The sequence below is a fragment of the Trachypithecus francoisi genome, unplaced genomic scaffold (assembly GCF_009764315.1).
Source record: "Trachypithecus francoisi isolate TF-2019V2 unplaced genomic scaffold, Tfra_2.0 Lachesis_group3, whole genome shotgun sequence".
Classification (NCBI taxonomy): domain Eukaryota; kingdom Metazoa; phylum Chordata; class Mammalia; order Primates; family Cercopithecidae; genus Trachypithecus; species Trachypithecus francoisi.
This window is the reverse complement of record NW_022681468.1, coordinates 14201859-14218463: the sequence shown is the minus strand read 5'-3', so window position 1 is coordinate 14218463 and position 16605 is coordinate 14201859. Positions and strand designations below refer to the sequence as shown.

General features: G+C 53.5%; 1 protein-coding gene across 6 annotated transcripts in view; it reads left to right on the top strand.

Annotated features, from left to right (window-relative positions):
• The window catches only part of RIN3 (Ras and Rab interactor 3), a 185071-nt gene extending 169402 nt beyond the window's left edge, over positions 1-15669 (top strand). For 4 of the 6 annotated variants that reach the window (XM_033191532.1, XM_033191537.1, XM_033191538.1 and 1 more), the window contains 4 exons: positions 2395-2526; positions 11706-11869; positions 14387-14473; positions 14600-15669. In XM_033191532.1, the coding sequence (XP_033047423.1) occupies positions 2395-2526; positions 11706-11869; positions 14387-14473; positions 14600-14923 (707 nt within the window). In that variant the 3' untranslated portion in view covers positions 14924-15669. The remainder of the gene's footprint in view (positions 1-2394; positions 2527-11705; positions 11870-14386; positions 14474-14599) is intronic. The other 2 variants (XM_033191533.1, XM_033191535.1) reach the window with 2 other exon arrangements.
• The last annotated feature ends 936 nt before the right edge of the window (positions 15670-16605 follow it).

The window sequence follows — 16605 nt, the reverse complement described above, 5'->3', positions numbered from 1 at the left end:
CTCGGGCTTTCCTGTGGCTGTGACCACCTGCGCCATTTCAATTAATCCTCAAACACCCTCGGGCACCTCGTTCTCCAACCTCCCTGCTGAGGTGAGAAGAGGGAAGGAGCTTGCTACGGTCCACAGCTGGTGAGTAGAAGAGCTGGGATTTGAACCCAGGTCTGGGCTTGGAGACTTGGCCTTCACACCGTGCCTCTCAGCAGTGTAGCATGCAGTTGCCCAGGAGGGTCACTTTAGCTCTCTGAAGTATTTTATTCAGGGAGGGGGCAGCCTCATTGTTACCAGGACAGATGTGAATGTGCAGAATTCACTATGAAATTTGACAACCTGGGCAACATGGCAAAACCCCATCTCTACAGAAAAATATATACATACAAAAATTAGCTGAGCGTGGTGGTATGTGCCTGTAGTCCCAGCTACTCAGGAGGCTGAGGTGGGAAGATTGCTTGAGCTCAGGAAGTCGAGGTTGCAAGTGAGCTGATATTAAGCCACCATACTCCAGCCTGGGCAACAGAGTGAAGCCCTGTCTCAAAGGCCGGGTGCCGTGGCTCATACCTGTAATCCCAGCACTTTAGGAGGCTGAGGCAGGTGGATCACTTGAGGTCAGGAGTTCCAGACCAGCCTGGCCAACATGGTGAAACCCCGTCTCTACTAAAAATACAAAAATTAACTGGGTATGGCAGCGCACGCCTGAAATCCCAGCTAGTCGGAAGGCTGAGGCAGGAGAATCGCTTGAACCCAGGAGGTGGAGGTTGCAGTGAGCCAAGATGGCACCACTGCACTCCAGCCTGGGCGACAAGAGCAAAACTCTGTCTCAAAAAAAAAAAAAAAAAAAGGGAAAAGAAAAGTTGCTTCCTGCCCTGGAAGTGCTTGCCATGAGCCACACCTGACACAATGGGAGGACCATCACCAGTCACACATCCGTGTGTGCGATAGGAACTTGCCAGCCATGTCTCTCTATGTCCCCAGATGAAGCCACATGTGAAAATTTTATTTTAGAGCTAAGAGTTAGAAAAATAATTTGATTCCCCCAAGAAATAGGTATATTTTTTCTTCATGGACAGTGAGAATATAACTGATTGTGTTTTCCCTCTTTGCTTTGGCCTGCAGGAAACTCAAAGCCAAATTTGCTGCTGTAAAAGAGTCATTGTGTAGGTTCTTGCTTATTTGTATTTTTATGTTTCCTATAGTATCATCCCTCTGGTAATTTATATTTGTCCTGATGGTTTTCAAATTTTGATTTAGATGTTGCTGTTTTATCAGGTATATTTCCTGATGGTCCCCTAAATCCTTTGTAAACATGTCAAGTAGAAATACACTTTTTGCGAGAGCTATAAATTGCTTAGCATGTGCTTGGATGGATTATTAATTTCGCCCAAAACACAAAGGTAGCAGCACTGGCATGGGTTATTCTGGGGCTCACATCCAGACCTGGTAACCCCCAGTTGAGTCTGAAGACCTTTGCCTGAGCCCATTTGGTTAGAGGAAGTGAGAAGGTGGGCTGGGGACCAGGCGTGGCCATTCCCACCATGTAGAACTGCTCACCCAAGCTTCATTTCTCCAGTGCACTTGCAGAGTCTGGCTAGAAGATCAGCCAAGGACCGGCAGGAAGATTCTATTCTGGTCAGAATTCTCCACCCACAGTTCCAGCCTTGGGCTTTGCATGGCCAAACAGGCAATCTTCAGAGCCAGCCGGGAGCCACACTGGAGAGACGTCTTTCAGACCCACCTCCCACCCTGCTTTCTGCCACTGTTGCTTTATAGAGCGCCCTCCATCTGCCACGCAAGGTGTCTGTTGCTGTCAGGATGCTCTGAGATCTGGGAGCATCTCCTTCAAAGGCAGTAGTGATGAGATGATACTTCCAGGGCTCTTTACATGTTAAAAGAAGGCCTTAGGAAAGGGCACTGTTTAACCCAATAAAAGGAAGAAGGCTGAATGGTGACATTTCAGGTCTCGTAGTGTCTGGGTGAGGAAGAGGTTTCTGTTTCGCAGGTGGGAGGGAGATGTATGATTAGTGGGGACAGGGAACCTTGCCAGGAGCCATAAATGCTTCTGGGTGGGTCTGCAAATAAATGTGATGTGAATTTGACTGTCGAGCAAGTTGGAAGGGGCGGTCATGGAGAGAGAGGACTAGGAAAGGGGAAGGGGTCAGGGTCTTGCTCCTCCCAGCCGAGGACACTTTCTCAGTTCCTTCTTCTTAAACCTGGACTTCCTAAATCTCAGGCCTCCCGAGGAGGCTGCTCCCTGGGTCCTCTCTGTCATGAGAGCAGGAGCATTCCTCTTCCAGGGATCGCCATCCATACTCAGCAAACCACTGTCCCCTACCCTGGGCAGAGAGCATCTCACAAGGAGAGCCTGGAACTCATCTCCCTCTACTTCCTTCTTCTTCCCAGGGAAGCCCTATGGGGCGGATGACTTCCTGCCTGTGCTCATGTATGTGCTGGCCCGCAGCAACCTCACGGAGATGCTTCTCAATGTGGAGTACATGATGGAGCTCATGGACCCCGCCCTGCAGCTGGGGGAGGGTGAGTCACCACCTGCCGCCCATCAGGTGCATTGCACACCCCCAACTCAGCCACACCACGGGCACTCTAGTGGTCCAACAAGCACCTCCTGGATACCAGACTCCAGCTGAGCTCTGGACCCATGGATGCAAATATGAATCCTACACAGGTCCTGTCCTGCAGGAGCTCACAGATTAGGGAGAGAGATGAGCCAGTGAAGAGACTGTGCCACCTCCACGTAACAAGTGCTGGAATAGTTGGAATCCCAGAAGGCATAGGAGCATGTTACCCAGACTGTGCAGTCAGGGAAGGCTTCCTGGAGGAGGTGACATCTGAGCTGAGCAATGAAAGATAAATAGCAGGCAGCTGATTACAAAAAAAGGGGGGGAAAGACAGTCTTTGTAGCAGGAACAGCAGGAGATGGTAGTGTAAAAGAAGGGGCTGAAGTGGCAGGCAGTGCTCCCAGTAAGAGTCTAAGAGACAGTGACAATCGTTTCTTAGACAGGGATGACCCCCAGGGACTCTCAGCCCCTTGTTCATAAGCCCTGGGTCAGGACCTCCATCAGTGGGAAGTTAATGATATGAGTAAGAAGCCCTGCACTCCCCAATAGGATGAAGGCAGAGATGTGGTTTGGTCCACCCCATGCTCAGTTTCCCTTCCCCTTTCCCCCTTCCAACCACATCCTTCCACCCACTTAGCCTCAGCCACCCATCCACCAAGAATTTCCCGAGGGGCAGCCAGTCCAGATATCAGCTCTGAGGGAGCCCTGACTTCCCCTCTGAGACATCAGCCTCAAAGGAGGGAACCATCCTCCCAGGCCCTGAGGGTCCCCCTTGGGCTTTGTGGTTCTTGAGATGAGCAGACACTCTTTGCATCTGTTCGCATTTTTTTTGCATGTTCCAGTCTCTGGGGTGATAGTTTGATGAGAGAGTTCTGTGAGTTGTTGACAGCTCAGGGGAGCATGTTAAAGCCATGACGTTCACTGTCATATATAACTTTGGCTTGTGGCACTAGGACCTCTATATCTACCTTTTTTTTCCTCTCTGTGGTTAAAAATGTCCTGTAATGGGAACAAGTTGTCTTCCAGGAGGTCCAGGAATTCAAGAGAAGCCAAGGTTTCTTCAGCAATGGTTATCTGCTGCCCAGTGTAGCCATCTATCCATCCATCTATTCATCTGTCCATCCATATGGTCATCCATCCACCCATTCACCTACCCATCCATCCATGCATCCACTCATCCACCCAACCACCCACCCATCTACCCACTCACCCACCTCTCCATCTATCCATCCATCCACCCATCCATCCACCCATCCATCATCCCATCATCCATCCATGCATCCATCTACTCATCCAACCACCTACCCATTCACATATTCACCCACCCACCCATCCACATATTCACTCATCCATCCACATATTCATCCACCCATCCACATACCATCTACCCATCCATCCATCCACCCACCCATCCGTCATCCATCCATCCATTAACCCATCCATCCATCCATCCATCCATCCATCTGTCATCCATCTGTGCACTCATCCACCCATCCACATATTCACCCAGCCATCTACATATCCATCTGCCCATCCACCCATCCATCCATCCACCCACCCATCCGTCATCCATCCATCCATTCACCCATCCACCTACCCACCTATCCAACCATCCATCCATCCATCCATCTATACACTCATGTATTCACCCAGTCATCCACATAAGCATCTACCCATCCATCCATCCATCCATCCACCCACCCATTCATGCACCCATCCATCCGTGCATCCACTCATCCACCTAACCACCCACCCATCCACCCATCCATCCATCCATGCACCAACCATCTGTCATCCATCCATCCATCCATCCATCCATCCGTCATCCATCTGTGCACTCATCCACCCATCCACATATTCACCCAGCCATCTACATATCCATCTGCCCATCCACCCATCCATCCATCCACCCACCCATCCGTCATCCATCCATCCATTCACCCATCCACCTACCCACCTATCCAACCATCCATCCATCCATCCATCTATACACTCATGTATTCACCCAGTCATCACATAAGCATCTACCATCCATCCATCCATCCATCCACCCACCCATTCATGCACCCATCCATCCGTGCATCCACTCATCCACCTAACCACCCACCCATCCACCCATCCATCCATCCATGCACCCAACCATCTGTCATCCATCCATCCATCCACTCATCTGTCCACCCACCTGCCCATCCACATATTCGCTCACCTACTCACATATTCATCTATCCATCCACCTACCCATCCACTTATTCACTCACCCACCCATCCACATATTCGCCCACTCTCCACATACTCATCCACCCATCCACATATTCATCTACCCATCCACCTACCCATCCACCCACCCACCCACATATTCACCCACCCACCCATCCACATATTCGCCCACCCACCCACCCACATATTCACTCACCCACCCATCCACATATTCGCCCACCCTCCACATATTCATCTACCCATCCACATATTCAGCTACCCATCCACCCACCTACCCAATCACCCACCCATTCATCTACCATCCATCCATCCATCTACCCATCCACTCACCCATCTACCCCTCCACTCATCCACCCACCCATTTATCCATGCCAGACACATGGGCTGTGGTGTAGGACAAGACAAGTAAGGCTGATAGCCCTGTGTGAATGAATTAATGCTTCATTCTGCATCCCACATTTTGGGACTTCTACCTCATCAGGCCCTTGTGGGCCTTCTTCCTTGGTTTCCCCAAGGAAGGGAAACTCTCAGCATGCACACAGAAGAACCACAGGCACGGTGGCTGAGCAGGAAAAGGGCAGGGACATCCTTGGGCTAGCAGCCCTCTCCTATGGACTTGCATCACCCACCCCAATCCTGCCATGGCCTCCTGGGATCCTTCTTCCTGTTCCCAGAAGCCTAGGGGATTTGAGTGAGAAAGAGAGAAGTTCTTGAGACCTGACAGCACGTCAATTCTAGGCTACTTCAAGTATTTGGAGGACAAGCCAAAGTACGAAAAAAGTTCACAAAGGTCCTAAACAGTTCCTGACCAAGGCTGCCTGCATGCCCTGCATCCAGCCCTTTTGCCAGACTTGAGTAGGCAGAGTCCTCCACCCCACCTCTGGCCCCATAGGGAGGGCAGAGGGCACAGTGTCCCTCCTGGCAGCCCTGTCTGACCAGGGCAGTGTCACACCTTACCCATGGCAGCTCCAAGGGCCAGAGGACAAACCCACACCACACTGTGCAGACCACCAGGGTTGAGGGGGCGGTGTGGCACGGGCACATCCCTGCACCTCTCTCTGCCCTACTTCAATAGTCAGGGTGTGGGAGGTACAGCACCCAGGACAGCCAGCCTTGCAGGTGTTTACCTCTGGTATCGAGATGACCTTGGGGCTCTCCAGCGAGGGCAGGGGTTTCCACCTTTCAATGGATCTGGGTCCCAGGGCAGAGGGGCACGGGTGAGGTGGTGTTTCTGAGTTTCCCTGGCTTAGCCCTCCTGGCTTACTGGGGTGGTGATGCAGAGGTACCTGATTGCCTCAACCTCTGCAGTGCAGGTTGGGAGGGAGCCTGAGCCCTGACAGAGCTCAGAGATGCTTAGGGTGGGAGATGGGGGTTCCCAGAATCCCCAGACTCTTGGGAACTTAAGTTGCTAGAATCTAAGAGAACTAACACAAAGTGGAGTAAAAAGAGCAGTTTGGAGGCTGGATTTGGGGCTTAGTTCTGCCTCTGACTGACTGGAAACCCTGGGCAAGTCACCTAACCTCTCTGGCTTGCGGAAGTGAAGACATCAGGCTAGACTGGCAGTTTTCAAACTGTCTTGTTGTTCTTATATTCTGCAGAGGTGGCTGGGTGTTTGTTTGTTTGGGATGCTTAATAAAATACCATAAACTGGATAACTCTGGAACCATGGAAATGTATGTCTCTCAGTTCTGGAGGCTGGGAAGTCCAAGATCAAGGCACCAGCAGACTCAGTGTCTGGTGAGAACCCCAGTTCTGGTTCATAGATGGTGGGTTCTTGTTGTATCTTCACATGGCAGAAGGGACAAGGTAGCTCTCTGGTACTTTTTTTTTTTTTTTTTTTTTTTGAGACAGAGTCTCTGTCTGTCACCCAGACAGGAGTGCAGTGCTGTGATCTTGGCTCACTGCAACCTCTGCCTCCCAGGGTCAAGCAATTCACCTGCCTCAGCCTCCCAAGTAGCTGGGCTTATAGGCCCATGCCACCATACCTGGCTAATTTTTGTATTTTCAGTACAGACAGGGCTTCACCATGTTGGCCAGGCTGGTCTCGAACTCCTGATCTCAAGCGATCTGCCTGCCTCAGCCTCCCAAAGTGCTGGGATTACAGGTGCGAGCCACCATGCCCAGCTGGCACTTCTTCTATAAGGGCACTAATCCCATTTATGAGGGCTCCACCCTCATGACCTAATGACCTCCCAAAGGCCCCACCTCCTAACACCATCACATTGGAGGTTAGGATTTCAACATAGGATTTGGGGGTAGGGGGACCCGAACATTCAGACCTTAGCACATGGGGCAGGATGAGAGATGGAGCTGGGCCCTGTCTTCCTGTGTTTCACAGTTCAGGGGAGCAAGCCATTCTGTGTTCAACAGAAAGCCTGCAAGTCGGATTCTGTGCACCTTGGGACCTTCACATTCTCGCAGCCTGTTCCATGTGCTGCAATTTAGCAAAGGGATCCCACTTTCCTTGCAGCAGGCATGTGGGGCAGGAGACATCAGGGACTTGTGCAAGGAAGGGCCTGAGTGCCAGCTTGCTGGGACCCCTGCCCCCTTTCTAGCCTCTCTCTTGTGTTCCCACTCCCCCCACCGCCCCACCCCCTGCCCTCGTGAAGTCATGGGGCAGACAGGTGACCCAGGCGGCAGCTGGGCACCTGGCTGGAGCCAGCCCAGAATCCTAGCCCCTCCTAAAATCCTGGCCAGGCTGGTCCCAAAAGTGTCCTCATGGACCCCTTTGCCCATGTCCCTTCCCTAGTCTGCCTGACAGCTGGCCATGCCAAGCTGGTATCTTTCTAGGGGCAGTGGGTTTTTCCAATCAATGCATTCGCCCCAGAGAGAACAGCCCGCTCCAAAACTCACGATGGGGCCGCCTGCCACCTAGTGGTCCTGGCAGGCGTTTCATGGCCCCGAGTCAAAGAGGGAAGTTGGCAGAGAGAGAGACCTCACAAAGAAGCCGGGATCCAGCAGGCAAACGTGCAGCGGCAGGGCTTGGCTGCTCCCCTTTCACCCATGAGGGTGAGACGCCCCCAGAGCACCTCCCTGAGGCCTCGTAGCCACCATGCATTATTCACACATTCCGAGGCCCTGTACTTCACATATAATCATTTCCTTTTCACAACGTTATGGCATTTGCAGATGAGGAGACTGAGGCATAGAGAGACCATTAGCTCACCTGAATTACAGGGCTGGCTGCTACGGGGCAAAGACCTAGATCCTGTTCTCTGACTTCAAAACTGAAGGTTTACAGTCAGCACACTGCACTCATCTCTCCATTCCCAGCCAGGAAGACATAAGCCAGACAGGAAACAGGACGACTGAGGGACACCAGGTAGAGGACATGGACTCGGCGCAGCTAGGGCTTGGGGGCACCAGAGCTGACTTCCTGGCCTGGGGCTTTAAACCCAACTTAAAATGGAGATAAATAAGTGGTTTAGTGGTTCTTCTTATTAGGGACACCAAGCCAACCTCCATGGTAGCTTTAATTTAGTTTTTTCAAAAAATGTCTCTCTTTTTTTTTTTTTTTAATTTGAGATGGAGTCTCACTCTGTCACCCAGGCTGGAGTGCAGTGGCATGATCTCGGCTCACTGCAACTTCCGTCTCTCAGGTTCAAGAGATTCTCCTGTCTCAGCCTCCAGAGTAGATGGGACTACAGGCGTGCGCCACCTCGCCCGGCTCATTTTTGTACTTTTGGTAGAGACCGGGTTTCATCATGTTGGCCAGGCTGGTCTGGAACTCCTGACCTCAAGTGATCCACCTGTCGGCCTCCCAAAGTGCTGAGATTATAGGCGTGAGCCACTGCGCCCAGCCATCTCTTTTCTATGTTGCTATGAAAGGATGGGTGATCCTGTGGCCATAAACCCTTTTATCTTACCCCCCACCTCATCACCTACTGGACCAGGGTGTGAACTTGTCCCATAATGGCTGGAGAATTGGTGCAGATGTGTGGGCCAGCTTCACCCAGTGTAACAGTTAGGAATGCTTTGGGCTGCACATAACTCACAAAAGTAACTAATAGTGGTTCAAGTCAGAGCAAGGAATTGGTTTGTCTCTTGCATCAAGAAGTCCAGGCTAAGCACCTGGTAAGGATGGCATTTTGCATCCAGGGAACTATGGACCCAGCTCTTTCCATCTTTCCTTAGCATGTGGGCCTTTGGCTTTGTGTCTGTCACCTCTGATCAGAAGACAGCTGCAGTGACCCCACTGCCTCTGGGTTCCAGGCAGAAGGAAGGGTGACAGGCAAAAACCCTAAGGGATATATCCACTGAGTCTGTCTCTTTCAAAGACTTTCCTGGAAGCCCCACCCAGCCTTCCACTTATATCTAAGGGGCCACAGCAAGTCTCCTGCCTCTACCCAACCTGCAAGGGAGTCTGGGAAGTGAGCATTTCAGCTGATGTTACTTCCCCAAATAAAAGCACAGTTCAGTTAGGTAGAAGTGGGAGACATGGTTTAAGTGGGGCACTAGCAGAATCTGCCTCGTGTCAAAAATCATCATCCTGGCCAGGCACGGTGGCTCACGCCTGTAATCCCAGCACTTTGGGAGGCCAAGGCAGGTGGATCACTTGAGGTAAGGAGTTCAAGACTAGCCTGGCCAACATGGTGAAACCCCGTGTCTACTAAAAATACAAAAAGTTAGCTGGGTATGGTAGTGCATGCCTGCAATCCCAGCTACTCAGGAGGCTGAGGCAGGAGAATCGCTTGAACCTGGGAGGCGGATGTTGCAGTGTGCCAAGATCACACCATTGCACTGCAGCCTGGGCAACAAGAGCGAAACTCCATCTAAAAAAAAGAAAAAAGAAAAAATCATCATCCTGGAACTGGAAGGGCTGGGCAGAAAGGCCTGTCCAGTGGTGGGAAAGCCCAAGGAAGCACCATGGAGGTGGGCAGCGCTGGAGACCAGAGAGACCAGGGTGTCCAGGGTCTCCTCGCCCTCCTCTGGGCCCTTGATCTCTCTATGACCTTGGCCAAGCCACCTTCCTTCTCTGGGACTCGGTTTTCTCTCTCTAAAATGAGGGGGCTTAACAAAGTTAATATTTCTCAAACCTTTTAACCAAAGTCCCAAACAAGCTCAGGAGAATGAATTTGTAAGCAACGTGTAAAATATCGCCTTTTATCTTAAAAGTTCATGAAAATATTGCAGTCTGAAGTATCTCAAAGCTTAAAGTACTTTAGGAAACACTGCGTATTAAGAATATGTGTGAGGCCAAGGCAGGAGGATCATCTGAGGCCAGAAGTTCAAAACCAGCCTGGGCAACATAGCTAGACCCCTTCTCTACAGAAAATTTAAAAATGAGCCTGCAATCGCTTGAGTCCAGGAGTTGGAGGCTCCAGTGAGCTATGTGTGAATTAACTTAAGAAATGGATACATAAATGATTCAAATTTTATACTTATTTAAAATCTTTAAAAATTGCACGTAATGGTATAACCATAATTAAAATTTCCTCTCCATCTTTTTAAAAATTATTTTTAGAACAGATAATGCATTCACATGGCTCAAAATTCTAAAGCATATCAAAAGCTCCTTAATTTATAATGAGGTTGTGTCCTAATAAACCCACCGCAAATTGAAAATATCTTAAGTTGAAATGCATTTAATCCACCTAACCTACTGAACATCATAGACTAGCCTACCTTAAACGTTCTCAAAACACTTACATTAGCCTACAGTTGGGCAAAAATCATCAAAAAGCCTATTGTGTGTGTGTGTCAAAAACCAATCACACAAGCTAGGCGTGGTGGCTCATGTCTGTAATCCCAGCACTTTGGGAGGCTGAGATGGGTAGATCACCTGAGGTCAGGCATTCAAGACCAACATGGCTAACAAGGCAAAACCCCGTCTCTACTGAAAATACAAAACTTAGCTGGGTGTGGTGGCAGGCGCCTGTAATCCCAGCTACTTGGGAGGCTGAAGCAGGAGAATCGCTTGAACCCAGGAGGTCCAGGTTGCAGTGAGCCAAGATCGCACCACTGCACTCCAGCCTGGGTGACAGAGCAACAGAGCCAGACTTGGTCAAAAACAAAACAAAACAAAACCTCACACAAAGCATATTTTATAATAAAGTGTTGAATATCTCATGTAATGTATTGAATACTGTACTGAAAGTAAAAAACAGGATGGTTGTATGGGTCCTGGAAGCATGGTTTCTACTGAATGTATATTGCTTTCACACCATCATGAAGTCAAAAAATCATAAATGGAAGCATCGTAACTCACAGACCATCTATATGTGATACACACACAGTGAGAAGTCTCCTGCCCACCCTGTCTCCTGACCACCCCTTTCCCCACACAGAAGGTATTCTGTTTCTGTTTCTTGTGTATCCTTTACATTTTTTAATGTTTTAAAAATCATTTTTTATTTTATTTTTTTTTTTTTTGAGACGGAGTCTCGCTCTGTCGCCCAGGCTGGAGTGCAGTGGCGCGATCTCGGCTCACTGCAAGCTCCGCCTCCCGGGTTCCCGCCATTCTCCCGCCTCAGCCTCCGAGTAGCTGGGACTACAGGCGCCCGCCACCGCGCCCGGCTAGTTTTTTGTATTTTTAGTAGAGACGGGGTTTCACCGTGTTAGCCAGGAGGGTCGCGATCTCCTGACCTTGTGATCCACCCGTCTCGGCCTCCCAAAGTGCTGGGATTACAGGCTTGAGCCACCGCGCCCGGCCTAAAAATCATTTTTTAAATAAGCAAGAGTTTTGTCCCCAAGAGGAGCCAATGAAAAAATTTTAGCAGGGCCCAGACAGCTCAGGGCTGGACTCTAGGAAACTTTCTGAGACTGGAGGGTGGGCGTGCGGTTGAGCTCAGCTGTTGAAGCAGGTGACCCAGGCAGTGGTGGTGGGCGGGGCTTGGAGGAGGTGGGTGGGGCAGGCCAACCTCCTTGCCTCTGGTGGGCGGAGGCCATCCTAGCTCAGGTTCCACACCCTTGTCCACGCAGGTTCCTACTATCTGACCACCACCTACGGGGCCCTGGAGCACATCAAGAACTACGACAAGATCACGGTGACCCGGCAGCTCAGCGTGGAGGTGCAGGACTCCATCCATCGCTGGGAGCGCCGGCGTACGCTCAACAAGGCCCGTGCCTCCCGCTCCTCTGTGCAGGTGAGGCCTGGGACTGAGAATGGGAGGGGCCCGATGGGACCATGTCCCAGACACCATCCCTGCAGCCTAAGGAGCCGTGACATCGCCTGGCTGCTCCAGCCGCCCAGCCCTGCCTTAGGGGAGCAGTGAGACTCCCTACACCAGAGGAGGGGCCCCCAGCCCCTGCTGCCAGTGTGTGTCCAGGACTTGGGTGCGTCTAGAAACGTATCAGCAGGCATCGGTGTTCTCGCCGGGCAAGCAGGAAGGGTGTGGGAGGAATGAGACACACCCATAAGTCCTTAGCGCCTCCTACGACCCAGCACCCTGCAGGGGCTGGAGATGGGGACTTGTCATCTCAGTCCCTGCCTTTAAGGAGCCCACAGGCTGATCTGCAGCCTTGTCCCTTAGTCCCTGGACACATGCAGCAGCTGTCAAGGGTCTGCGTAACCCCCACCAACCCAGTGACCCACCCCTCCCCATATCTCTCTCTATACAGGCTCAGTATTCAAACCAGTCCTGCCCCTCCCCAAGTCCATCACCCCACCCACTCCCCGGCGGTATCAAATCCAGCTGCCCCCAGTTCCCCAAACATGCCAAGTCCAGTTCACTAGCTGCTCAGCCTCTGCCCTCGCTGGTCAATCTCCCCTTCTTCACTGGCTGTCACTGCCCATCCTTTAAGACGACTCTATTTCTCCAACAGCCCCTCTTCCGATAAGCCTTCCCTGAGACACACACACACACACCGTTTCCCACAGGCTGGGTGGGGTGCCCTCCTCTGGGCTTCCTGCAGTCTCCCCCTTTACAGTGCATATCACATCCTATCATCCTCTGCATATAAAGCTGTCAGCTCTGGGAGGGCACAGCCCATGGTTCACATGCCTCAGGGGCCCAAGCCCAAGGCCTGGGACAGAGCGGAAATGGGTGTGTATAAAAAGGAGAGAGTTGGACCAGTGAGCCAGGCACATTCAGAGCTGGGAGCAGCTATGCAGACTCACTCCCCTGACACCCAGAGCACACCAGTCCTGAGCTCCACTTCTGGCTTTCAAGATGGTGCATCTACAATAAGCAGAGCCCAGGCCTGGGAGGCAGGAGGCTTGAGTTCTGGACCTGGCCCTGTACTAACTTGCTGTGTGACCCTCAGCAATCCCTGCCCCACTCTGGGACTCAGTTTTCCTGCCCAATGGCTAATCAATTTAATACCTGACTCTCTGGGGAGAAAACAAAAGCTCTGATTTTAGTTTCTGTCCATTTCCATGGTGTGAGCCCTCCATGGACAACTTCAACTTGGCATCACTGAATGTGGAGCTGGAAAGAAATGTATGCGGTCGGCTCTCCCCGGTGGGTGTGAGCCAGCTCCAGCACACCTCTGTTCCCATCCCCTCCCAACACCCCGGCCTCCCACGGACTGTGGGACACGGACGTTCTTGGTCCAAGCCTGGCCCAGGCATCCTGTACTTCCTGCTTCCACCTTAGGGGTTCCTGATGCTGAGTCAGGCAGAGCATGGGTGAAACGGACCACCCACTGTTGGGGAGACAGAAGCTTCAGGGGGGACCCTCAGCACCACATCTGGGATCTGGGGAGGGCATTACCCTCTGCCCCCTCCCAGTGCCTCCTCTGTACCCCATGCCTTGAGGGGTGGGCACCCTTCCCTGGGGAGGGAAGCCCAGAACCAGACAGTCACCAGCAGGTGGATAGTGCCCTGGGAGGCCTAATGGAGGACAAGGAGCCCTAAGGCAGCCACTGAGACGGAGGGAGTGGGCCGGGCTTTTCCCCTCCTGGAAGAAATGGGTGGTCCCCGTGAAGCTCTTGACAGGAGCCCGGCCCCGCCTAAGCCCTAGCCACCAGTGGCCATCACGGTCTCCGCGGTGCCTGGATCCTCAGCTGCTTCCCGAGCAAGCCTGCTGTTCCCACGCCGGCCACAAGGGGGCAGCCCCGCGCGCAGCGTCCCTGCCTGCAGCCCTGAGCCCCGGGGAAGGCGAGGCCGCTCCGGGCTGGAGCTTCCAGCGCCTGCTCACCCATTTCTGGTAGGCGGGCGCTATCCCCACTTTACAGCCGAGGCTCGAGGAACCAAGGCCACACAGGCAGTGGGAGCGGATTCAAAGCCCGGCAGGTGTGGGGCTGGGTCCCTAGGGGTGGAGGACGGCGGGCGGGCGCCCTGCTCGTGCCGTGAGTGCCCAGCCCCGGCCCGCAGGCGTCGCCTCGGCCTGCCTGCCCTGCTCATGCCGGGCCTTCCCCACCTGACTGCGCCCAGCCTCCTTCACCCGGTCCCCTCCCGCTTTACTAAGCCCTACCCCCACGCAGCTCCTCAAGCCCCAGGGCTCCTGCAGCCCTACGGGGCTGGACTGTGCTGCCCCCCGGCACTATGGGATGCCCGGGCGGGCTCGCGTCTCCCTTCTTGTCTGTGCTGCCCTCCGTGCCCAGCATCGAGCCTGGGGTGCAGGAAACTCACCTGGAGTGGGGGAGGGAATGAATGAGTGAATGAATGGTGGGGAGCCTGTGGACCAGCAGCCAGGGGGCGCGCTGGCTCCTTGTTGCAGGGACTCCAAGTCACCTCTTCATTCATCTCCCAGAACGGTCGGCCCAGCTGGGAAGCCAGCCTCGCGGCAGAGACTGGAAAGACGCAGGTGCTGGACTCACAGCCCGTTCGGCGCCCACCACCCACTATCCATCCAGGGAGGGGCCTGGGCCGGGAGAGGGCGCCTGGGGACACAGGGCCCCGCCGTGATCGCAGGTCCCACGTGTCTCCGCAGGACTTCATCTGCGTGTCGTACCTGGAGCCCGAGCAGCAGGCGCGGACGCTGGCGTCGCGGGCGGACACCCCAGCCCAGGCGCTGTGCGCGCAGTGCGCGGAGAAGTTCGCAGTGGCTCGGCCGCAGGCGCATCGGCTGTTCGTGCTGGTGGACGGGCGCTGCTTCCAGCTGGCGGACGACGCGCTGCCGCACCGCATCAAGGGCTACCTGCTGCGCAGCGAGCCGAAGCGCGACTTCCATTTTGTCTACCGGCCCCTGGACGGTGGCGGCGGCGGCGGCGGGAGCCCACCCTGCCTGGTGGTTCGGGAGCCCAACTTCCTGTGAGTCCCTCCCGGGGCGCCTTCCCTCACCCCCAGGCGCGCATCTGGCTCTGCCTCTGGCTGCGCACTCCCGACAGCGACGTCCACGCAGCACAGGGACATGGGCCATTCCATGACGTGCCCAGGCCAACATCGCAGGACAGTTGTGAAAATAACGTGACGCGCGGCCAAGACCACTTCCTGAGGGCAAGTCATAGAGCACTGAGACACTGAGAGGCCATGTTCTTCATGAGACAGAAAGGTAAACTGAGACTCAGAGAGGAGAGAGGCGCTCCAGGCTGCTGCAGCCAACAAACCCGCGCCCTCTTCACACGCAGCTCCTTAGGCCGTTCCCCATGAGTCCCCCACACCCACCCTATCCTCGGTCTTTACAAAGACGGGCCCGAGCTTAGTTTCCCCAGGACTGGCCAAGGAAGGGGCACTGGCCACAGCTGCTCCCCGCGCCCCTCAGGGTGGACCCAGCATCTCAGGAGCACCTCAGGGTGTGGGTTAAGAGACAGGCCTCCACCCCTGCACCAGAGCCTGTCCTTAGCTCCCAGTGCCCCCAGACCCCGCAGCTCTGTGCCCCGCAAGAAGCAGCCAGACACACGCCGGGGCGCCAAGCAGGGCCAGCTCCATGGACCCATGGACAAGCCCAGCCCCGCCTCAGGGAAAACAGGGCCTTTCCCTACAGGACACGCCCCAGAGCTGTGGCAGATTGCAGGAGCCATCGTGTGGGGAAAATTTAATAAAAATCCCTTTTGAAAATGACATCTCCTTTTCTGAAGGGTCTGGAGCTCTGCACAGCCAGCCCTGCATTCATAGCCTCACCTCCTTCCCAGGTGGCTTCAGAAGACCCTCTCTTTGCCATGGGGATCCTGTCCTCTGCCAGAACCTGTGGCATACTCTTAGCCACCCTCAGCCCTTGGGACCCTGGGCCCTGTCTGCCCCTCAGCCTCCCACCATCCTTGGTTCCCATCATTCCCAGCTTAGTATCAGAACTATCTGTCACCTCTCCCAGAGATGCCATTCCCTGTAGTCTTTGTCTGGTCAACTCCTATACATCCTCCAGGAAGCCTTCTTTTTTTTTTTTTTTTTTTTTTTTTTTTTTGAGATGGAGTCTCGTCTCATTCTGCTGCCCTTGTGGGAGTACAGTGGTGTGATCAGAGCTCACTGCAGCCTCAACCTCCTGGGCTCAGGAGGTCCTCCCACCTCAGCCCCCCAAGTAGCTGGGACTACAGGCAGGTGCCACCACACCTGGCTAATTTTTGGTATTTTTTGTAGAGACAGGGTTTCACCATGTTGCCCAGGCTGGTAGGAAGCCTTTCCTAATTCCCCAGGTTGGGCCGGACAGTCCTCCCATGGTCTGGCCCAGCCATGCTCCCACAGCCTTCTGGACTTGGCCTTGTCTGTCTCACAAGAGAGACCATCAAATTTTAACTATCTACCGATGCCTCTGCTTTCTTGTTTTGTTTTGTTTTGTTTTTAGATGGAGTCTCGCTCTGTAACCCAGGCTGGAGTGCAGTGGCGCGATCTCGCTCATTGCAAGCTCCGCCTCCCGGGTTCATGCCATTCTCCTGCCTCAGTCTCTGAGTAGCTGGGACTACAGGCGCCCGCCACCATGCCTGGCTAATTTTTTGTATTTTCAGTAGAGACAGGGTTTCACTGTGTTAACCGGGATGGTCTCAATCTCCTGACCTCGTGATC